At 42.7% G+C, this 24309-nt stretch overlaps 1 protein-coding gene across 2 annotated transcripts in view; it reads left to right on the forward strand.

Annotated features, from left to right (window-relative positions):
* Positions 1–24309, forward strand: part of paxip1 (PAX interacting (with transcription-activation domain) protein 1) — a 116577-nt gene that overhangs the window by 80791 nt on the left and 11477 nt on the right. For both annotated transcript variants that reach the window (XM_068015018.1, XM_068015019.1), the window contains 5 exons: positions 2057–2241; positions 4118–4161; positions 8240–8307; positions 10446–10548; positions 17620–17788. In XM_068015018.1, the coding sequence (XP_067871119.1) occupies positions 2057–2241; positions 4118–4161; positions 8240–8307; positions 10446–10548; positions 17620–17788 (569 nt within the window). The remainder of the gene's footprint in view (positions 1–2056; positions 2242–4117; positions 4162–8239; positions 8308–10445; positions 10549–17619; positions 17789–24309) is intronic.

Here is a 24309-nt window from a genome sequence, read left to right on the forward strand (position 1 = left end):
TCGAGGCATTGTTTAACCACGAGCTAACGTAGAGCATCAAGCATGAGTGATGGGTGAACGGGGCTTGGTGTGGGTTAGAATACGGCTTGTAAACACAAGCAGAATGAGGCAGCCTGCTGCAACGGGTCTCACACCTTGTCCTTCACAAGTCAGGTCAGGGCCCAACTGCAGAGCTGTGCTGGGGCTTTACTGACCTGGAAAGGGAACGCACTTCATGGTTAACATTACATTCGCAGTCATTACACCTGGCGTCTCTGGAGCTTTAGAAAGAAATTGCATACTGTGAGAACTGGGGTGTGCCAGGAAGAGACAGACGCTTCAAGACTGACTGGCAGTTGAAAACATTTCTCTACAGCTACTGCAGAGCTAAGAGCAGATGCTGACAAGGAAGCACTGATCCTCTGCATTTTGCATTGATGGTTCCATATCTCTTGTGTTGGAGGAGCATATGTTCACAGCTGTTGATAACAGGGGAAATTAGATGACACATGAAGGGCATATTCTTATAGGACACAGTAAGGGGTAGAACGTGTGCTGTAGCTGAAAAGTGAGATAAGCACCTCATCTCTTTTTTGCAGGGGTGGGTTTTGTGTTTCAGCTGTAATGCTGGCATTAGTCCAGTGATAACCTGGAGTACATTCTCATTCCAGAAAAAGATCTCTGTTTCTGAAGATACCAATAGCTGTCTTTTGTGGGTTACGAATTCAAGTGTTCAAGACTATCTGCTGCTGTCTCATTCATGTATAAACAGCCAGTCTGTAATGTTTCTTTCAGAATACTACTGTTAATGACTTTATAGCCAGCTTTTGTTCTGTAGCTGCATGCATACGTCTCAAGATTCCATTGAAGGATTTATACTTCATTAACTTTTGGCAGGTAGCTTTGTTTAGAGTAAACTTTTCTGGAGATTAACAATGAGTTTAAGAATTGCTTAAGTAGATCTCCTCATCGCAAGTTCGCAGTTTTTTCATTCTCTTGTAAAAATTCGGTGTTATGTAGCCTTGCAACTCTGACTGTATTGTCAAATCGTACAGCACAGGAGGAGGCCATACGGTCCATTGTGATTGTGCCAGCTCTTTGAAAGAGCTGTCCAATTACTCCCACTTCCCTGCTCCTTCCCCATATCCCTGCAAGTTGTTTTTCCTTTTCAAGCATTTATCCAATTCTCTCTTGAAAGTTACTATTGAACCTGCTTGTGTTCATAAGCTGTATCCTAATGGATATCAAGTCTCGATCACTCATTACCCCTGTGCTTGCTGGCCTACATTAGCTCCTGGTAGTATTAATATTGAAAAAGGGATCAATGTGTATATTTTGAAATCTGATATTTCCTCTTTAAGCTTCTTTTAAGAATCTCCGACACATAGTCGGAGCTAAACTAGCTCAGGTGGCTGTAGGGAAATCACTGTGTTGCAGGTAGGCAGTATTAGGCATAGTCACCAAATCCTATGACTTGTAAAGGCAGCATGAGCCATGAAATTGTACCAATGTTTCCCCAATTGAAATGTTTATCTTCTCTGTCTCTTGCGTTGCACTTCTTTTGAGATGAGATTTCAGCCTTTCTGGTAGATAGTTGTTAGATTAGATCATCCTTTTCCACACCTTGTTTTAATTCACCTTCCAAACAAACCAGGCTAGATTTTCTCTTTCCCTTCTTCCGAGTTTTCATCCTAAGAATTTGGTCGTAGGTAATGATTGGTGCACCTCTAAACAATCAGCGAAACAAGACTGTCCTTGTTAGGACAACAACAGTTTGCATTTATATAGCGACTTTAACATAGTACATTATCCCAAGGAGCATTATCAGATAACATTGTGCATCTGTGCATTTTGAGAATCTGTGCTCTGCCAGTCTGATGCAGCACGTTGGTGGCCTGGTAACGGTCTTTAAAGTTTTGCATAGACCTACTTTTAAAATTCTATAATACTAACCCATCGTGAGTGGGAGGGGAGAGGTGCTGGTGTGGAGAGAACTCTTGTATTGCTGCTTTGTGTGCCTTATTGTTTCTTTTGAAAGTGAACTGACTACTTTCCTGGTGGCTTGTTTTGAGAACAGACCCTGTGGATTGAAATACGAGAAGGCAAAAGAGTGGAGGATACCTTGCGTGAATGCACAGTGGCTTTGTGACGTTCTCCTCGGGAACTTTGACGCATTACGGCAGATTCAGCATAGTCGCTACACGATGTTCGGCCTCCAGGACCCTCTTGCCCCCAATCCACAGCTGGTTTCAAATCTTTTAGGTATTGTATATCAACCTTCAAGTGACCCATTCAATTTTTTTAATGCACTTCTTTACTACTGGACGAGTGAAAATGGGAGGTTTGGCTGGGTTCTTCAGAACCAAGTTGAAATCCAGACCAATAGCTTATGTTGAATTTCCATAGTCACTCCTGGAATAAATTCCTGTGTACACATCATTTTTAAAAAAAAAGAGCCAAAAATTCTCACCAGGTCTGTCTATAGATGGGTTCAGTTTTTGGACTGAACCGTTCATCAAACTCTGACCAACATGCCATGCATTACCAGCCCTTTGCGTTTGTTTCTGATATCCAGCTTCCACAATTTTGTTTTAGCTCACAGTCATTTATGGCACAGAAGGAGGCTGTTACGACCAAGTGGGAAAGGGTGTCTAGAGGTCCCTCTCAGCCTTCACCTGGTCTTACTATAACAGGGTTTAATTTTAAACACCGTTTTTAGCTCCCCCTTGGTGAATCCTTGTTCGCCGCTTTCCAATTATAAGGCAAAGAAACCAGCAAAAACAGGTTTTCTTATGTTCGGCACAGACTCGGTGGGCCGAAGGGCCTGTTTCAGTGCTGTATCTCTAATCTAATTTAAAGATGAAGAGTTGAAATTTATTCGACGTGAACTTAAACTCTAATTCGGTTGACGCATAAGGATACATGACGCTCCCACACTGTCATGCATACGCAATGCATGCAAATAGAGACACAAAAGAGCAGAAGAAAAATAAAGTGCAACAGTTTGAGGCAGTATCTGAAGAGTTTTTGTTATGGTTCTTTGAGCTCACTTCGAGTCCTTGATTGTAGGTAGATCTTGCATTTCGTTGGGGCCCAGTATTCTTAAACCTTGTTCGCTATAGGAGACTTTTCTCTCTTGGAATTCATGTGTCTTCAGTGGATTCAGAGGCTTGTGCGAAAGAGATGGGAGCAGACAGGAGAGATCTTCTCAGTCCAGGAGTAAACAGTCTGAGTTCAAACTGTTTGTACAATGCAGAAAAACCAGGTTGCCAAAGCAGGCTAATCATGTGACCAGCTGGTCTGACCACGTCTGTTTGTGGATTCAGCAATCCCAGCAGTCATCCTGAAATTTGAGCTCCCTCACGTTCAATGTCTGGTGCTCAGAGTCTCCGTTGTGGGTTAAATTTGATAAGGGAAATAACCTCTTTTGTCCCTATTGGAATGCAAATGGCCTCCATCCAAGTCTGGCAGCCCTCGTCACAGGCCTTCTCTTCTTCCCAGGAACAATTTGGAATTTAATGTCCACATGGTGAAATTAATATGCCTCATTCTTGGCAGTTGGGGGCCCAGCATGACCAGGCCATTCGGCCCATTGAGTCCATGCCGGCTTTCAGTGGAACTATCCTGTTCCTGTTGGTGGAACTTTGCTGCTTAATCAAAACATTAAATCAGCGGCTCCTACTTTAAGCGTATTAATTAAAATCCCAAATGTTTTAAATGCATCTCAAATACTCTAGTTAAATCTGCAACGGGTAAATCTATCAATATTCTTTGCACCAAACCTATTCCTCAATTCAAGGGCAGAGAATTGCAAGGCGCTGTTCTTATTTTTGAAAAGGTGAAATTTTTCGTCCTCTTTCCACATTTTGTGAAAAAAAAACTGTAATGACAAATATGTTAGATGTGCTTAGGTGAGAAAGCTGAATGAAAGCTCTCATCCAAAGTATCATTCAGGTGTTTACTGGTCTACTGTACATTTCCAACATTTTCTCATTTTGCTATAGTTGTGTACATGTTATCTTATGCACAATGGATTTATATTCTCAAAAGACCGAGATGTGGATATTGAGTTATACAACGCTTGTATCGTTTGCTAGTGATGATTATTTAGTGAAATTCTTTTGAATTTTGTTCTCAGCTGCTTGGCGGGTGCCACTGAAGATCTCACCAGAGCTGTTGATGGTACGTCAGTGTTTAATTATCCTGTATCTCAAGTATGGACTGCAGCTATGTATTTTTCACCCTGTCTCCCTTTTGGCCACTTGCTCTGGATTAAATCTAATAGCCCACACATGTAACCTTGTGAAAAAGTAGCTTTTTTTTAACAAAAAAAGTAATTATTTTTTTCATTACAAATAATGTACCTCCAAGCATTTGGCAAAAGAAAGGACTTGCACTTACGTTAAGTGCTTTTCAATCTCAGTAAGTCCCAAAGCGCTTTCCAGCCAACTAAGTGCACTAACTGTTGTAATGTAGGAATTGCAAGAAGTGAATTTCGGTATTGTACTATACTCTAACACTGTGCCTGCTATTGACATAACTAACCTAACTGACATCAAGCTGTGTGTATGAGATAGTTTTCTCCAATGAAATATTGGAAAGGCCAAAGCTATATCTTTTGGTCACTGTTATAAACTGTCTCCCTTATTGTGCATCCATTCCCCAGCCCTGCCTTATAGTTGAAATTCAGTATTCTCTTTCTTGTTATGCTGCTCGCTTTCCAGCAGCTCCTGGTTTGCTGTTCTATCTCCCCCTTATCAGGGCTATAAGTTTATAGGTCATATCAGATTTGAATCTGGCTGCAGAAAGTAGCCTGAATGTGCTCCCCGATTGTAATTCGAAAGGATGCCAGTTAGCTGGTCATCTCTGCCAGTGCTAGATCTTCAGCTGGAGCTAGCTACCCTAATTCCAGTTCCTTGTCAACTGTTAAAGTAGCAGCAATATTATTAGAACAGCGGTATGAAATATTTTGTCTGTTTGTGACAAGTGAGCTAGAAAACAGAGACCTGTGCATTTAGGCCATCAGAAGATTAGAAGCTTTGTGCACTGAAATGGATGTGCTTTAATGCATTTTGCATTTATCCAAAATGTTATTTAATCTTGTGCATTCATTAAACAATGAGGATTCTGGTAAAAGTGTTCATTTAATTGGCGTGCACTTAACTGGGCTTTACTGGTAGAAAGTGGATTTAGGTCTACTGTTGCTGTACTTGACGAATTGCTGATGTCACTCTCTGCATTGACCCAGTTTTTTTATTTTCTTTCAGCAATGGAAAACAGATTAGAGACGGTTGCATTCATTCAATCCTTGAAATTGATTAGAGGGTTTAGGGGCAATTTACATGACTTTTTAAAAGGAGGGGAAAAGGAGTATAAAATATTTAAGGCTGTAAACCTTGGCCATCTATGACCTTCTCTGAGCCTGGTTCTGCACCCCTTTTGTGGTGAGGGAAACAGAGTTAACGTTTCAGGTTTGTGACCTTTCAGAAGAATTGATGAAAGGTCACAGACCTGAAACGTTGACTCTGTTTCTCTCTCCACAGTTGCTGCCAGACCTGCTGTGTATTTCTAGCACTTTGTTTTTATTTCAGATTTCCTGTATCTGCAGTATTTTGCTTTTATTTATCTGTACCCCTTTTCCCTGGTATTCAGCATTTCACATTTTCCTGACTCTCTTCAAGGTTAATAGCTGTGCGTCAAGTATTTTAGCAATAAAACTTTCAAGGGACAGATAAATCCTGTGAGCTACTGACAATTGATGAGCAATGTTGCCAGTCAAAATGATAAAATTGAGACCTGAGCTGTCAACACATACCCTCTTCAGACAGCTGTCAACTGACACAGATTTTCCTGTGCTGAAAGCAGACTTAATTTCACTTTTTTGTTTGAAATAAACTAGTGGATCCCTTGTGACTTTTTCTAGTGAGCCAGAAAATTCTGTATTACAAGGTTGAGAGAGATGCGTGGAGAAGCAATAAAGTGAATGGTCGGTGGGGAAAGTATTGGGTTTAGTTTTGCTGATTGGGATTATTTTTTGCTTGAGGGCAACTTTCATCACATCAATGTTCTTCACACAATTGATAACTTTTTTATTTTAATAGATATTCAGTCACATTCGTAGTTTAATATGAAAGGGGCTGTTTATGCCAAGTACTGTAACCAGGTATTGTAGCATTAGAGTGGTTGTGTCTGCATGGGCAAGGGAATCCAGGGTCTGCAAGTAATCTTGGTGTCTAGCTGTACTTACTGTTAGTGGGGCTGAGGATTTACAGGCTCTTTGAATGTAGGAGGGGGCCATAGTCTGGCAGTCCCGGGACCTGGCAACATGAGGGAGAGCAGGATCTAATGGTCTCCTAATGGAGTGGACCCAGGAGAATGGAACCAAAACTGCTGTTGGTCCCATTCAAGCTGTCAGGTCTCAACCTCCCTGTGTGCTTTGCCCATAAGTCATCTGCTCTCTTCACCTGTAGGCATAAAGCAAAAACACATGAGACTGCCAGAATGTTCCAAAATTCATTTATGCAGTTCTAATGTTTTTAATCCTCAGAGAAATTGTTCAGGAGAGTTTTTTTTTTAAAAAGCCACACTTATATTCAAACCGCTGGATGGAATTTGGGTTGCAGCCAGGCACTAATCCACATAAACTATCTGACTAGAATTCCGATTCTCCTCCTAGAGAAAGCTAGCAGTTTCCAAGAAGCCAGTTAAACAAAGTTTGCCACCACATTGAAGTTGCACTCGCCCCATATCCTTCTGGAGTTGAATTTCAGGTGTTTCAGCAAGATGATGAGGTGCTGTATTAATTTAATTTGGTACAGATGATGTACCACACATCTGCTAGCAAAGTATGTTTCAAACCTTTTTTTTCCCCCAAATTTGGGTATTTTAAAAATTGATTAGCAAACATAGTGTGCATCCATCAAGTCAAAAACAAAATATCGGAGAGGGTAAAAATAGAGAGCAAGAAGGCTAGTCATTACCAGTTAGTTTTCTGACCTTGATACTGGCCCTTCCCCATTGGCAGGAGCTTCCCTCAGCACTTGGCCTTTAATTGACCTCACATCTATTTGGGCCATTCTCTACAGGAAGTTACCTTAAAAGGTCAAGCCAGGTTAAGCACCTGGGAACTAAATATTACAACCATGCTCCAGAACCCAAACCAAGCTCAAGCATTGTCACGAGACAGTGCCTAGAGTCTGCATTGCATTCCTGCAGACAGGCATGGGAAAAACTCTCATTTATTGTTGGAGCTATTAATGTTCTAGCTCTCTGGCTATAAAGCTCTGTAGTGTTCAGTATACCAAAAAAATTTGAACATACTGAATTGCATGATCATGATGGCGACCATTTTGATTTCAATGAAGGCAACCAAATTATTAAATTTCAGATGTTTTCATGAAAAGTAAAATCAGTGTGTGGTATCTACCTTTTAAGTAGCTATCTACGGGTTAAAATTTTAAGTTGGATGCTGTCATGGGATTTGAAGATGTTTCTAGAGCTAAAAGGGTCATTCTTGCCATCGTTCCTTGAGGTAAAGATTGTCAGAGGTTTCTCCCATTTCCCTGCTTCCCTGGATAAAGGATATTAGCCATGTACAACTGAGAAGCTGGTTGATTTGAGGCCAGTTGACACCTGTAAAAGAGCTGGATCAATATCTGTTGAGGAGGGAATTTGAGTTTTTCAGGAGGGCAGGGGAAGCAGTGGTGTGAAAGGAAAGCTCGTGGATAGAATAATCGTACTTGGACTTGATGGCCCGCAAGGCCTTGTCTGGCTCTGGACGATATGACTAAATTATGCAATTATTAATCGCTATCAAATGATGTGAAATTCCCGATAACCCTTGTATAGTTGCACAAAGACTGAGGGATATATAAGATTATAAAAGGGATTGCAAAGGTAAACGTAGAGCAGACGTTTCCATTTGTGGGGGAGACTAGAACTGGGGACTGTAAACGCAAGATAGTCAAAAAATAAATCCAATAGTGAATTCAGTGAATACCTATAGTGTATTAAGAATGTGAAACTTGCTACTGCAGGGCATGGTTGAGGCGAATAGTATAGATGCATTTAAGGGGAAACTAGATAAGCACAAGGGAGAAAGGTATAGAGGATATGTTGATGGGGTTAGATGGAAAAGAGTGGGAGAAGGCTTGTGTGGAGCATAAACGCAGGCATAGACCTGATGAACCGAATGGCTTGTTTCTGTACTTTGAAGATGCCTTGGCTTATGGTCGTCTTCAGCTCTTCTTTTACCTTGCAGAATGTACGTATCCAGACTAAACAAAAGCAAAATGATTGTAACCTTCCACCTCCTGTAAAAAGAGCAAGGTAAGGAGACTAGTACCAAAGAATTTTTTTCCTGAATTGCATATTTATTGCTACGTCGACCTGTAGAATATGAGTATTTTCAAAAAGAGAGTTGAGGAAACTTAGCCAGCAAGTTAAGGCCCAGACATGCAGGTCTGTATGTGACGGGCAGATCGGATTTGGAGTTTGAGGCTACACTATTGATTGTGACCCACATTTTGGTTTGTCAAGTAATCCTTGACTCTTTGTTTAAGCACCCTCTGAAATACACTGCTAATGTGAAACAACTTATATTACATGAATCTCCTAATTGTTTGTCTTTTAAAACTCCTGATGTCCTCAGTCAAATACTCTAGTGTCATGTTGTCTTTCACAGAATACACAAACTTTCATTTTTAAAAAAAAAGTAAGATACCGATACCACCATGGAGTTACACATTGCAACTTTCTTAATGTTAAACTGATGAATACAGGCACTGTCCGATAATGTTTTTGATTTTCTGCTTTGACCAGAATCATAGAATAATAGTACAGCACAGAAGGAGGCTGTTCTGCTCATCGAGTCTGCGCCAGCTCTTTTGCAGAACAATCCCACAACCCTTTTCTTTCCCCATAATTCCTGAAATTTCCTCTCCTTCAAGCATTTATCCAATTTCCTTTTGATGGCTACTGTTGAATCAGTGTCCACTACCCTATCAGAGAGTGCATTCCTGATCCTAACCACTCGTTTTCCCTCGTGTCACCTCTGGTTCTTTTGCCAATCATCTTTAAACACTCTGGTTCTCAACCCTTCAGCCATTGGAATCAGTTTCTCTTTCTTTACTCTATCTAAGCCCTTAATGATTTTAAACACTAATCAAATCTCCTCTTGGCCTTCTCTGCTCTAAAGGAACCCAATCCCAGCTTCTCCAGTTTATCCATGTGACTGTAATTCCTCATTTCATTCCAGTAAGTCTCTCCTGTGTCTACAAAGCCTTCAAGCCCTTCTAAAAGTTTGGTGCCCAGAATTGAACACAGTACTCCAGCTGGGGCCAATCTAGTGTTTTATATAGGTTTAGCATAACTTTCTTGCTTTTGTACTCTGTGTCTGTAAAGCTCAAAATCCCATATGCTTTATGAACTGCTGTGTTAACCTATCCTGCCCCCTTCAAAGATTTGTGCACAAACAAAACACCCCAGGTCGATCTCTCCTTGCAACCCCTTTAAATTTGTATCATTTAGCTTGTATTGTCTCGTCTCTTATTCTTCCTACCAAAATGTATCACTTCACTTTACTGCATTGAATTTCATCTGCTGCATGTCCACTCATTCCACCAGCCTGTCTATGTTCTCTTGGAGTCTATTACTAGCTTCCCCACTATTTGTTACACTTCCGAGTTTATTGACTGGGAAATCGCATGAGAGCCTAAGTCCTACCGCTGCATGGTACCATATATTGGATCTCCAATTCACTGTGACTGTATAAAATACAAACAAGCCACCATAGCTGTTCAACCATTATTACAGTCACTGTTTGAAGATCCATTTGCATGTCCTGTCAGTGTTAAGGAAAAGTGGGCTTCCACAAATTTCTAATTCAAAGCTATGGATCTTTCAATAGAACTTAAATTTTACAATTCTTCCTTTATGTGGTAATTTTCAGCTGAATATTTACAAAATACAGAAGAGGAAGGAGATGCGAGATCTGTTTGGCAATTGCCAGATCCTGTTTGGAATTACTGGTCCAACCCCCCCCCCCCCTCCACCCGAAGTATATTTCTAATCCCTAACTGCTCTGTTGATAAGGAACTGAATCTCGCAGACTAGGAAGATCCCCAATTTGATCCACTGCCTACGCTGAAGCCGCAGTTGGTGGCATTTAGCCACTGGGGTAAGGAGGAGAAAAATTGTTCAAGGTTTCCCCTCTTAACTGTTGTCCTCTGACCCCTGTTCGAAGTGTGTGTGTCTGGACATTAGATCAGAACAGTATGAAGCTCCCCCAGTAGTCTGCCCATGGAATATTACTCTCGCAGCGTTCAGTGCCTTCAAGAAAGTAAAAAAGAAAAGGAGATCCTAATACGACATTGGGGTGGGAGTGATAGATGAACTGGATGGTTTTGTATGTTTTTCCCAACAATATGGTCACAGTTTCTGACTCGGCAAGTCATCTTTCTAACCAGGACTGAAGATTTGCCACCACCATCAAAAAAGCTTCCGCCAGAATCAACACCAGCAGTGCTGTTGACGGGATTTGAGCCTGCACAGGCTCAACAATATATAAAGGTAACCTTCCCTTGGCTTTGTGTCTCATTTATTGTTCTATATGATACTGAGGGGTCTTTAGCTTGCCTGGTGAAAATGAGGGATAGTCCAATTTTCTTCTCTATTGACCTAGCTGTTTATTCATCTGGCAATAAGTTAAATGTGCGGTACGCTCAGATTCCCATCCTTTTGTCAAAAAGCCTGAGCGTCCACCCTGAGTTGGTTGGTGGTGGTGGGGACATAAATGACGAAGGCATTGCTGCTGAGTGTTAGCAGCAATCTGAAAAATTGCACTCTTAATTAACACATGTCACATCACTAAATATCCCATTGCAGTGGGGATGAGAAGAGACCCAGGGACAATTTGTAACAGCTGACCAAAAGTTTGGATGAGGAAGCAGGTTCTGAGGTAGCAGCGAGGTGGAGGGGCATTGGTAGAGAATTGTCGGTACATATGGGTGGAAGTCAGAAACAGGAAAGGAGCAGTCACTTTATTGGGAGTTTTCTGTAGACCCCCCAATAGCAACAGAGACACGGAGGAACAGATTGGGAGGCAGATTTTGGAAAGGTGCAGAAGTAACAGGGTTGTTGCCATGGGTGACTTCAACTTCCCTAATATTGATTGGAACCTCCTTAGTGCAAATAGTTTGGATGGAGCAGATTTTGTCAGGTGTGTCCAGGAAGGTTTCCTGACTCAATATGTAGATAGGCCGACTAGAGGGGAGGCTATGTTGGATTTGGTGCTTGGCAACGAACCAGGCCAAGTGGCAGAGCATTTCGGTGATAGTGATCACAACTCCCTGACCTTTATTATAGTCATGGAGAGAGATAGGAGCAGACGGGATGGGAAAATATTGAATTGGGGGAGGGGGAATTATAATGCTATTAGGCAGGAACTGGGGAGCTTAAATTGGGAGCAGATGTTCTCAGGGAAATGCACGACAGAAATGTGGAGGTTGTTTAGGGAGCACTTGCTGCGACTGCTGGATAGGTTTGTCCCGATGAGGCAAGGAAGGGATGGTAGGGTGAATGAACCTTGGATGACAAGAGATGTGGAAAAGCTAGTCAAGAGGAAGAAGGAAGCTTACTTAAGGTTGAGGAAGCAAGGATCAGACAGGGCTCTAGAGGGTTACATGGTAGCCAGGAAGGAACTGAAGAATGGACTTAGGAGAGCTAGAAGGGGACATGAAAAAGTCTTGGCGGGTAGGATTAAGGAAAATCCCAAGGCGTTCTACACTTATGTGAGGAACAAGAGGATGGCCAGAGTGAGGGTAGGGCCGATCATGGATAGTGGAGGGAACTTGTGCCTGGAGTCGGAGGAGGTAGGGGAGGTCCTTAATGGATACTTTGCTTCAGTATTCACTAGTGAGAGGGACCTTGTCGTTTGTGAGGACAGCGTGAAACAGGCTGATATGCTCGAACAGGTTGATGTTAAGAAGGAGGATGTGCTGGAAATTTTGAAAGACATGACGATAGATAAGTCCCCGGGGCCAGACGCGATATACCCAAGGTTATTACGGGAAGCGAGGGAAGAGATTGCTGCGCCTTTGGCGATAATCTTTGCGTCCTCACTGTCCACTGGAGTAGTACCAGATGATTGGAGGGTGGCAAATGTTATTCCCTTGTTCAAGAAAGGGAATGGGGATAACCCTGGAAATTACAGACCAGTCAGTCTTACGTCGGTGGTGGACAAATTATTGGAGAGGATTCTGAGAGACAGGATTTATGATTATTTGGAAAAGCATAGTTTGATTAGAGATAGTCAGCATGGCTTTGTGAGGGGCAGGTCACGCCTCACAAGCCTTATTGAATTCTTTGAGGATGTGACAAAACACATTGATGAAGGAAGAGCAGTGGATGTGGTGTATTTGGATTTTAGCAAGGCGTTTGATAAGGTTTCCCATGGTAGGCTCATTCAGAAAGTAAGGAGGCATGGGATACAGGGAAATTTGGCTGTCTGGATACAGAATTGGTTGGCCCATAGAAGACAGAGGGTGGTAGTAGATGGAAAGTATTCAGCCTGGAGCTCGGTGACCAGTGGTGTTCCGCAGGGATCTGTTCTGGGACCTCTGCTCTTTGTGATTTTTATAAATGACTTGGATGAGGAAGTGGAAGGCTGCGTTAGTAAGTTTGCTGATGACACGAAGGTTGCTGGAGTTGTGGATAATGCGGAAGGCTGTTGTAGGTTGCAACGGAACATTGACAGGATGCAGAGCTGGGCTGAGAAGTGGCAGATGGAGTTCAACCTGGAAAAGTGTGAAGTGATTCATTTTGGAAGGTCGAATTTGAATGCAGAATACAGGCTTAAAGACAGGATTCTTGGCAGTGTGGAGGAACAGAGGGATCTTGGGGTCCACGTCCATAGATCCCTCAATGTTGCCACCCAAGTTGATAGGGTTGTTAAGAAGGCGTATGAGGTTTTGGTTTTTTAGTTTTAGTTTTAGAGATACAGCACTGAAACAGGCCCTTCGGCCCACCAAGTATGTGCCGACCAACAACCACCCATTTATACTAACCCTACAGTAATCCCATATTCCCTACCACCTACCTACACTGGGGGCAATTTACAATGGCCAATTTACCTATCACCTGCAAGTCTTTGGCGGTGGGAGGAAACCGGAGTACCCGGCAAAAACCCACGCAGACACAGGGAGAACTTGCACACTCCACACAGGCAGTACCCAGAATCGAACCCAGGTCCCTGGAGCTGTGAGGCTGCGATGCTAACCACTGCGCCACTGTGCGGGCGTTGGCTTTCATTAACGGGGGATTGAGTTTAAGAGCCGCGAGGTTATGCTGCAGCTCTATAAAGGCCCGGTTAGACCACACTTGGAATATTGTGTTCAGTTCTGGTCGCCTCATTATAGGAAGGATGTGGAAGCTTTAGAGAGGGTGCAGAGGAGATTTACCAGGATGCTGCGTGGACTGGAGTGCATGTCTTATGAAGAAAGGTTGAGGGAGCTAGGGCTTTTCTCATTGAAGCGAAGAAGGATGAGAGGTGACTTGATAGAGGTGTACAAGATGATGAGAGGCATAGATAGAGTGGATAGCCAGAGACTTTTTCCCAGGGCGGAAAGGGCCATCACCAGGGGGCATAATTTTAAGGTGATTGGAGGAAGGTTTCGGGGAGATGTCAGAGGTAGGTTCTTTACACAGAGATTGGTGGGTGCGTGGAATGCACTGCCAGCAGTTGTAGTAGAAGCAGATACATTAGGGACATTTAAGCGACTCTTGGATAGGTACATGGATGATAGTAGAATGCAGGGTATGTAGGTAGTTTGATCTTGGAATAGGTTAAAGGGTCGGCACAACATCGTGGGCCGAAGGGCCTGTACTGTTCTATGTCTGTCAGCAATAGACGGGCTTGGAGGATGCAGGGATGGGGAGATGGTTGCATAGGTAGGATGGATGCATTTGGAAAGGGAAATAAGGATTTTGAAATTGAATGTGCTGGAAGGAGGCAAGCTAACAGAAGTAATTGAGGACAGAACTGATGGACTATGGAGTAAAATGTGAGTGGTAGAGTCCTGGGTGAGTTGGAGTTCAAAGCAGTGTTGACAAGCTCTTCGAGACCCCTGTCTAGCTTTTGAAAAGATTTTTCAATTACTGAAAGGAAAGCAGTCCTGTTGTCGTAGGAAATACATCCTCAATGCATAGAAGCTGAAATAATGTGCTAATAGAGTAACTGATCCATAAAGTATAAAAATTGAGTAAAATAGTCAGAAATCCAATAACCAATGGGACCCCCTAAGATGCTGTTATAAATCCTGGCTTTCAAATTTGTGGCTTAATGTTCTCAGGCTAGTGACAGGCCACTTTTCATTCATTCTGGGATGTGGGTGTAACTAGCAAGACAAGTATTTATTGTCCACCCCGAGTTTTCTTTACAAGGTGGGCTGAATGGCCTCCTTCTCTGCTGTATGATTCAAAGTGAGATGTCTGGTTCACACGCGACTTTGACTTGGAGCCAGGGGTAATGATGGAGAAGTAAAGCTGGCATAATACTTGCAGATAATGTTACCGAATTAAAGTTACCTTATGTCAAGAAGGAATAGAATCAGAATCATAACGTTACAGGAGTCCATTAGGCCTATTGAGTCCATGTCAGCTCTCCGCAGAGTAATCCATTCCCCGATTCTATTGCCATAGCCCTGTAAGTTTCTTTCCCTTAAGTGCCCATCCACTTTCCTTTTGAAATCATTCTTCATCTCCACTTCCACCACCCTTGTCGACAGTAAGTTCCAAGTCATTAGCTGCGTAAAAAAAAGTTCATCCTCACAATCCCCCTCTGTCTCTTGCCCAAAACCTTAAATCTGTGTCCCCTAGTCTTTATATCATCAGCTAATGGGAGTAGTCTTTTTGTCTACCCTATCCAAACCTGTCACTTATGTCAGCTTTTTAAAAAAAAAAGTGAGCATCCCTATTTAAGTTAATTCCTGTCACCCAGCTGCACCTGTCTTCCAGTAGGACCTATGGGTGAAGCTCGGGCAAGCTGAAGGCATGGGCAGAGAACCCATTGGAAAAGGTTCTCTGGCTACTTTAGCATAAGTAAGACATAGAACCATGAAAGTACAGTGCCAAGGAGGTAAACAGCAAAATGGCAGTAGAAGATGGAGCCCTTGGCTGTATGGAAAGCCAAAGAGAGGATTAGTGCATTACAATCGTAGTCACCTAGAATTTTGTTGGTGACTCAGTGCTGGGGAAAAATGGGAACCAGTCCTTACCCCCTAAAGAATTTGAAAAGAGTGTGATTGGAGTGATACCGTACAGCTGGGTGGAGATCATAGGTTCAAGCATCTTAAAGAGGAAAGAGAGGTCAGCGATAAGACCGTCATTAGAGCTGATGGAGGGGTTAAGAAAGTGATGGCAAAAAATGCATTTTTTTACATAGTTATTGACCAAAGTTAGAAGCTTCTCAATGGGAAAATGTCCTAAATTTTTCTAGTGCTTTTTTTTTGAGCCATTATATTTGATCCTGCCATTGGTTTGAATTCCGAACAGTTTTCATCAGTCTACATGTATTAGTAATCAAAATGATATATTTTTCAAGAATTGAGAAAAATGCTTCATTCATGTTTTTGTTGCCTCTAGACTTGACTATTCCAATGCAGTCCTGGCTGGCCTTCATTCTTCCACCTTTGATGAACTTAAGCTCATGCTAAACACTGTTGCCTAACTTGCATCTAGCCACATTCACCCATTGCCCCTGTACCTGCTGACCTACATTGGCTCCCAATGGAGCAATGCCTTGATTTTAAAATTCATAGGTGCGAGAGTAGGCCATTCAGCCCGTCGACCCTGCTCCACCATTCAGTTAGATCATGGCTTATCAACCTCAAGGCCACTTTCTCGCGCTATCCCCATATCCCTTGATGTCATTAGTGTCTAGATATCTAGATTTCTGTCTTGAACATGCTCAATGATTGAGCTTCCACAGTCCTCTGGGGTAGAGAATCCTAAAGATTCAGCATCCTCTGTGAAGAAATTCCTCCTCATCTCTGTCTTAAATGGCCTACCGCTTATTCTCAGACTGTCCCCTGGTTCTAGACTCACCAGCCAGGGGAAACATCCTATCTATTTAGGATACCCTGTAAGAATTTTGTAAGTTTCAATGAGACCACCTCTCATTCTTTGAAACTCTAGAGAATACAGGCCCAGTTTCCTCAATCTCTCCTCTTAAGATAATTCTGCCATCCCAGGGATTAGTCCAGTGCGGACTCACTAAGGCTCTATACAATTGCAGCAAGACATCTTTACTGCTGTACTCAAAGCCCTTGTGATGAAGATCAACATACCATTTTCCTTCCTAATTGCTTGCTGCATCTGCATGCTAGCTTTTAGTGACTCATGGAACAAGGATACCCAGGTCCCTTTGGACAATCACACTTCTCAACCTCTCACCATTTAAGAAATACTCTCTTTATGTTTTGTCCACCAAAGTGGATAACTTCACGCTTATTCACATTATATTCCATCTGCCATGTTGCCCATTCACTTAGCATGTGAAGCTTCCTTGCATCCACCTCACAATTTATATTCCCACCTAGCTTTGTGCCATCAAATTTGGAAATGTATCATTTGGTCCCCACATCCAAATCATTTATACAGATTGTGAGCAGCTGTGGCCCCAGCACTGATCCACTATTAATAGCCAGCCATTCTGAGAATGACCCATTTATTCTTACTCTCTGTTTTCTCTCTGTTAACCAATTCCCAGTCCATACCAGTATATTGCCCCCAATCCCATATGCTCTTATTTTGTTTACTAACCTCCTGTGTGGGATCTTATCAAAAGCCTTCTGAAAATCCAAATACACCACATCCACTGGTTCTCCTTTATCTATGCTACAAGTAACATCCTCAAAAAACTCCCAACAGGTTTGTGAAGCATGATTTCCCTTTCATAAATCCATGTTGACGCTGCCCAATCAAATTATTATTCTCTAAGTTTCTAGTTATCACATCCTTTATAATAGATTCTAACATTTTCCCTACTACTGACGTCAAACTAACTCCACATTTGTCCTTGCTAATCTTTTCCTTTTCACATACCTAAAGAAGCTTTTACAGTTTGCCTTTGTTTCTCGCTAGCTTGCATTCATATTCTCTTTTTCCTTTCATTGTCAATTTCATGGTCATCATCACGGTTGTTTTCAAATCCCTCCATGGCTCCTCCCCATCTTATCTCTCTAATCTCCAGCCCAACAAGTCTCCGAGATATCTGCGCTCCTCTAATTCTGGCCTTTTGTGCAGCCCATATTTTAATTGCTCTGCCATAGGCTGCTGTGCCTTCAGCTGCCAAGTCCCTGAGCTCTGGAATTCCCTCCTTAAACCCCTCTGGCTCTCTTCCTTCCTTTCCTTCTTCTAAGACGCTTCTTAACACCTATCTCTTTGGCCAAACTTTTGGTCATCTGCCCCAGTATCTCTTTGTGTCTCAATGTCATATTTTGCTTGGTAACGCTGCTGTGAAACTCCTTGGGACGCTTTACTCTGTTGAAAGTGCTATAGAAATGCTAATTTTTATTGTTCAGGACTTCAGCTTTGTGGGGGGGATGGGTTTTCTCAAAAGATTTATTTTCCCTCCTTTCTCAGAAACTCTATGTTCTTGGTGGTGAAGTTGCCGAATCTGCTCAGAAATGTACTCATCTGGTAGCAAATAAGGTGACCCGTACGGTGAAGTTCCTGACTGCCATCTCTATCGTAAATCACATAGTCACGCCTGAGTGGTTAGAGGAGAGCTTTAAAAGTCAAAAATTTATAGGTAAGTCAGTCTGCATGTAATTGTTACAAATAGTGCTGATTTCAGAACTCTTTCTCATCTCACTGCACACCTGCTACTCCAGAGTTGAGGTAATCATGATAGTAGTGCACACGTCTCAAAAAGAGTAGAATTTCCAATCTCAACATTAATATTACATTCGTCCATGTGTTAATGCAGAAGTGTTGGCCCAATTTAAATGAACTGTACACTGGTGCCAACTAAGCATTGGATACAGAAATATATGATCACATTAAGCATTTATATATGTGCTTTCCTGACCAGATCTTCTACCCTATAATAATCTGACTGTACCAGCAGCCGATCCTGAAATGCATTCAGAGTTGGGTTCATTGGGTCTTGGGCATTGTTACATTGCAACAAAGAGAATCGGAGCTTTTCTCTTTCCCATTGTCTTCCATTTCTTTCTGACGCGAATAAGCAAAGTAATTCTGCATCGTAAATATACAAATCTGCACTGTAAACATGTCCCAAGCAAAATCTTAATGCCTGATTAATACTGTGTATCGCCTGTCTCTATCTGTGACTAGGCTTTCGTTCAGTGAGAATGGTATTCGGCAGATTTCGACTTCCCTTCAGGTTTGGAATTTGCCCCCTGAGGCTTTTTCTCTTATGTAATTAAGCAGTATTAGCATGCTGTTGTAAGGGACATATCTACAAATCATACATCAGAGCCTGAACTTTTTAAGACCAGTAGATGCAGAATGCAAAGTGCAGACAGCAGTACCTAAGTTGTATTGCAAACTGTAAATCATTCTTTATAGGCCAAGAGAGAGCTTCAAGAGAATATCTATCTGCATGGCCAGAGCTCCATCCTCCAGTGGCAATTTTTAAATATTAAGGCAGAGCACAGGGGTCGGTTTTCCTGGCATTGCAATAAATTTATAAAGTGCACAACAGATTGCCTTAAACTTGGCTACATACTGAACTGATTTAATATTCCACCTGGTCCCTGTCCTGTCTTGTAAAGGTTTGCGACGTCAGGAGGTTGTGAGTGGGCAGCAAGATGGCAAATGGAGTATAATGTAGGGTAGTGTGAAGTTGTTCACTTTGGTCATAAAAATATAAAAGAATATTTTTTTTAAAGTGCGAAACCGGTAAGTGTTGATGTTCAGAGAGACTTGGGGGTACTCGTACAAGGAACACACAAAGTTAACATGGAGGTGCAGCAGGCTGTTAGGAAGGCAAATGGCATGTTGGCCTTTATTGCAAGGGGATTGGCGTACAGGAATAAAGAAGTCTTACTAAAGTTGTACAGGACTTTGGTGAGACCACACCTGGAATACTGTGCAGTTTTGGTCTCCACATTTAAGAAAGGATATACTTGCACTGGAGGCGGTGCAGCAAAGATTTACTAAATTGGTCCCTGGGATGAGGGGGTTGTCCTATGGTGAGAGGCTGAGTAAATTGGGCCTATATTCTCTGGAGTTTAGAAGAATGAGAGGTGATCTAATTGAGACATACAAGATTCTGAAAGGGCTTGATAGGGTAGAAGCTGAGAGATTGTTCCCACTGGTCGAGAATCTAGAACACAGGGACAGAGTCTCAGGATAAGGTGCCGATCATTCAGGACAGAGATGAGAAATTACTTCACTCAAAGGGTTGTGAATCTTTGGAATTCTCTACCCCAGAGGGTTGTGGATGCTCCATCATTGAATACATTTAAGGCTGGGGCAGGTAAATGTTTGACCTCTCGGAATCAAGGGATATGGGGAGCGGGCAGGAAAGTGGAATTGAAGCCCAAGATCAGCCATGATCGTATTGAATGGTGGAGCAGGCTCGATGGGCCATATGGTCTATTTCTGCTTCTATTTCTTGTGAGGGAGTTTTGCAACTCTTATTTGGTGGAGTCAGATTGGAACCTTATTCTTGGGTTATAGTGCTGCTTTTTGTGTCACGTGTCACTTTGCACACTAAACCACTTTGCTTCAGCCAGATAATGACAACATAATAGTGTTAGTATCCCCCAACATTGTTTGAACCTTTCTCAGTCACTTGCAGGAAATTTGTAACTTCCCATCTTGCCCACTGATGAGGTGTGGGGGTCGAAACCATAGTATCCAAAAGAGGCAATTTGAATTAAAAAGGAAACACTTAGAATTATTGATTTTCAAAAGTTTTGCTGCATTTCAGTCATGTACTTAAAATTGGCAATCACTGTACTTAAAACTAATCGTACCAGCAGATCATCTGTAAAATTGCTCAGTGCAAGTTGTGGAATATACAGTCAGTGTGATGGGCAAAATCTAAAAAGGAAATGCAACACTTGCAGGTCATTTGGTAATAGACTGACTTCCTGCTTTGCCTCCTTAAGCAGATGTCTTCTGTACTAAACGCTCGTGAAACGGTATCTTGTAGTTGGTCGTCTTCTCCTTTGTTGCCGTATCCTGTGTGTCCCTCACTTCTTCCTGGCCCTGGTCCTGGTCCTGTCCTGCTACCATCTGTATTTTGACATTCACCAAAGAGATGTGCGAGACCATGTTTTAAATTTTGTTCATTTTAAGTGGTGGCCATTAAAAGTGTGATCTGCAAAGTTGAGAGCTTTAGTTGATTACATTGCTCAATGAGTAAGAATGTCGAACTCCCTACCACAAGGAGTGGTTGAGGTGAATAATATAGATGTATTTATGGGAAAGCTAGATAAACACAAAGATGAAAGGAATAAAAGGTTGACAGGGTTTGATGAAGAGGGATGGGAGGCTGCACATGTGGAAACACTGGCATGGATCTGTTGGGCCCTGTGGCCTGTTTCTATGCTGTAATTACTATGCATATATGGGAATGTCCATCCTGAACTCCACCGTAAGGGTTCCACGATAGGAGGATGGCAAGCAAAATGTTTCTAGCCTGAAGCTGCGGAAAGGCAGTTTGTAGAATCCTTACTTAGTTGCACAGCTGGAAACTGATTTTTCTTATTACTTCTGTCAAAGCTGATGTTTAAGATAAGTTTATGGACACTCAGAGCCTGCAAGCTCAACCACTTTGGATTTAACGAGTCACGCAGGTAACTTGCCCACTTCTGGGGTAAGCTTAAATTTTGTGCAAATGGCAAAATTTATGGTACAGCTTTGTCTCCCTTTATCTATCTTTCAGGTGAGACATTAGACCAAGACCCATCTGTCCCCTCAGGTGAATGTAAAAGATCCCATTCAGGGAATAGCAGGGGTGTTCTCCCTGGTGTCATAGTCAACCTATATCCCTTAACCAACACACAAAAACAGATTATCTGTTAATTATCACATTGCTGTCTGTGGGAGCTTGCTGTGCACAAATTGGCTGCCACATTGCTTACATTACATCAGTGACTACACTTAAAAAGTACCTCAGAATCACGGAATTGTTACAGCGCAGAAGGAGGCCATTCGACCCATCATGTTTGCACCAGATCTCCGAATGAGTAATTCACCTTGTACCATTCCCCTGCCTTCTCCCCGTATTCTGCACATTCTTCCTTTTCATATAACTCTCTAATTCCCTTTGAATACCTCGATTGAACCCACCTTCACAACACTCTCAGGCAGTGTATTCCAGACCTTAACGGCACGCTGCGTGAAAAAGTTTTCCCTCATGTCATTTTTGTTTCTTTCAACAATTACTTGAAATTTGTGTCCTCTCGTTCGAGATGAAATGAGAAGTCATAAAGGCGTGAAGTCACTTGTGAGAGTGGTGTACAGGCCACCTAACATTAACCACACTGTAGGATGGGGTATAAAGAACAAAGAAAATTACAGCACAGGAACAGGCCCTTCGGCCCTCCAAGTCTGCGCCGATCCAGATCCTCTATCTAAACATGTCGTCTATTTTCTAAGGGTCTGTATCTCTTTGCTTCCTGCCCATTCATGTATCTGTCTAGATACATCTTAAAAGACGCTATCGTGCCCGCGTCTACCACCTCCGCTGGCAACGCGTTCCAGGCACCCACCATCCTCTACGTAAAGAACTTTCCACGCATATCCCCCCTAAACTTTTCCCCTCTCACTTTGAACTCGTGACCCCTAGTAATTGAATCCCCCACTCTGGGGGAAAAAGCTTCTTGCTATCCACCCTGTCTATACCTCTCATGATTTTGTACACCTCAATCAGGTCCCCCCTCAACCTCCATCTTTCTAATGAAAATAATCCTAATCTACTCAACCTCTCTTCATAGCTTGCGCCCTCCATACCAGGCAACATCCTGGTGAACCTCCTCTGCACCCTCTCCAAAGCATCCACATCCTTTTGGTAATGTGGCGACCAGAACTGCACGCAGTATTCCAAATGTGGCCGAACCAAAGTCTTAAACAACTGTAACATGACCTGCCAACCCTTGTACTCAATATCCCGTCCAATGAAGGAAAGCATGCCGTATGCCTTCTTGACCACTCTGTTGACCTGCGTTGCCACCTTCAGGGAACAATGGACCTGAACACCCAAATCTCTCTGCACATCAATTTTCCCCAGGACTTTTCCATTTACTGTATAGTTCACTGTTTGAAGGTAAATCCACATTTGATATGTGGGAGGCTTTTAAAGAGAGGTTGATTAGCGTGCAGGAGAGACATGTTCCTGTGAAAATGAGGGATAGAAATGGCAAGATTAGGGAACCATGGATGACAGGTGAAATTGAGAGACTAGCTAAGAGGAAAAAGGAAGCATACATAGGGTCTAGGGGGCTGAAGAAAGACGAAGCTTTGAAAGAATATCGGGAATGTAGGACCAATCTGAAATGAGGAATTAAGAGGGCCAAAAGGGGTCATGAAATATCTTTAGCAAACAGGGTTAAGGAAAATCCCAAAGCCTTTTTTTCATATATAAGGAGCAAGAGGGTAACTAGAGAAAGGATTGGCCCACTCAAGGACAAAGGAGGAAAGTTATGCGTGGAGTCAGAGAAAATAGGTGAGATTCTAAACGAGTACTTTGCATCGGTATTCACCGAGGAGAGGGACATGACGGAAGTTGAGGTTAAGGATAGATGTTTGATTACTCTAGGTCGAGTCGGCATAAGGAGGGAGGAAGTGTTGGGTATTCTAAAAGGCATTAAGGTGGACAAGTCCCCAGGTCCGGATGGGATCTATCCCAGGTTACTGAGGGAAGCGAGAGAGGAAATAGCTGGGGCCTTAACAGATATCTTTGCAGCATCCTTAAACACGGGTGAGGTCCCGGAGGACTGGAGAATTGCTAATGTTGTCCCCTTGTTTAAGAAGGGTAGCATGGATAATCCTGGTAATTATAGACCGGTGAGCCTGACGTCAGTGGTAGGGAAGCTGCTGGAGAAGATACTGAGGAATAGGATCTATTCCCATTTGGAAGAAAATGGGCTTATCAGTGATAGGCAACATGGTTTTGTGCAGGGAAGGTCATGTCTTACCAACTTAATAGAATTCTTTGAGGAAGTGACAAAGTTGATTGATGAGGGAAGGGGCAGTAGATGTCATATACATGGACTTCAGTAAGGCGTTTGAGAAGGTTCCCCATGGTAGGCTGATGGAGAAAGTGAAGTCGCATGGGGTCCAGGGTGTACTAGCTAGATGGATAAAGAACTGGCTGGGCAACAGGAGACAGAGTAGCAGTGGAAGGGAGTTTCTCAAAGTGGAGACCTGTGACCAGTGGTGTTCCACAGGGATCCGTGCTGGGACCACTGTTGTTTGTGATATACATAAATGATTTGGAGGAAAGTATAGGTGGTCTGATTAGCAAGTTTGCAGACGACACTAAGATTGGTGGAGTAGCAGATAGTGAAGGGGACTGTCAGAGAATACAGCAGAATATAGATAGATTGGAGAGTTGGGCAGAGAAATGGCAGATGGAGTTCAATCAGGGCAAATGCGAGGTGATGCATTTTGGAAGATCCAATTCAAGAGTGAACTATACAGTAAATGGAAAAGTCCTGGGGAAAATTGATGTACAGAGAGATTTGGGTGTTCAGGTCCATTGTTCCCTGAAGGTGGCAACGCAGGTCAATAGAGTGGTCAAGAAGACATATGGCATGCTTTCCTTCATCGGACGGGGTATTGAGTACAAGGGTTGGCAGGTCATGTTACAGTTGTATAAGACTTTGGTTCGGCCACATTTGGAATACTGCGTGCAGTTCTGGTCGCCACATTACCAAAAGGATGTGGATGCTTTGGAGAGGGTGCAGAGGAGGTTCACCAGGATGTTGCCTGGTATGGAGGGCGCTAGCTATGAAGAGAGGTTGAGTAGATTAGGATTATTTTCATTAGAAAGACAGAGGTTGAGGGGGGACCTGATTGAGGTGTACAAAATCATGAGAGGTATAGACAGGGTGGATAGCAAGAAGCTTTTTCCCCCAGAGTGGGGGATTCAATTACTAGGGGTCACGAGTTCAAAGTGAGAGGGGAAAAGTTTAGGGGGGATATGCGTGGAAAGTTCTTTACGCAGAGGGTGGTGGGTGCCTGGAACGCGTTGCCAGCGGAGGTGGTAGACGCGGGCACGATAGCGTCTTTTAAGATGTATGTAGACAGATACATGAATGGGCAGGAAGCAAAGAAATACAGACCCTTAGA

The sequence above is a fragment of the Heterodontus francisci genome, chromosome 2 (assembly GCF_036365525.1).
Source record: "Heterodontus francisci isolate sHetFra1 chromosome 2, sHetFra1.hap1, whole genome shotgun sequence".
In the NCBI taxonomy this organism is placed as follows: Eukaryota; Metazoa; Chordata; class Chondrichthyes; order Heterodontiformes; family Heterodontidae; genus Heterodontus; species Heterodontus francisci.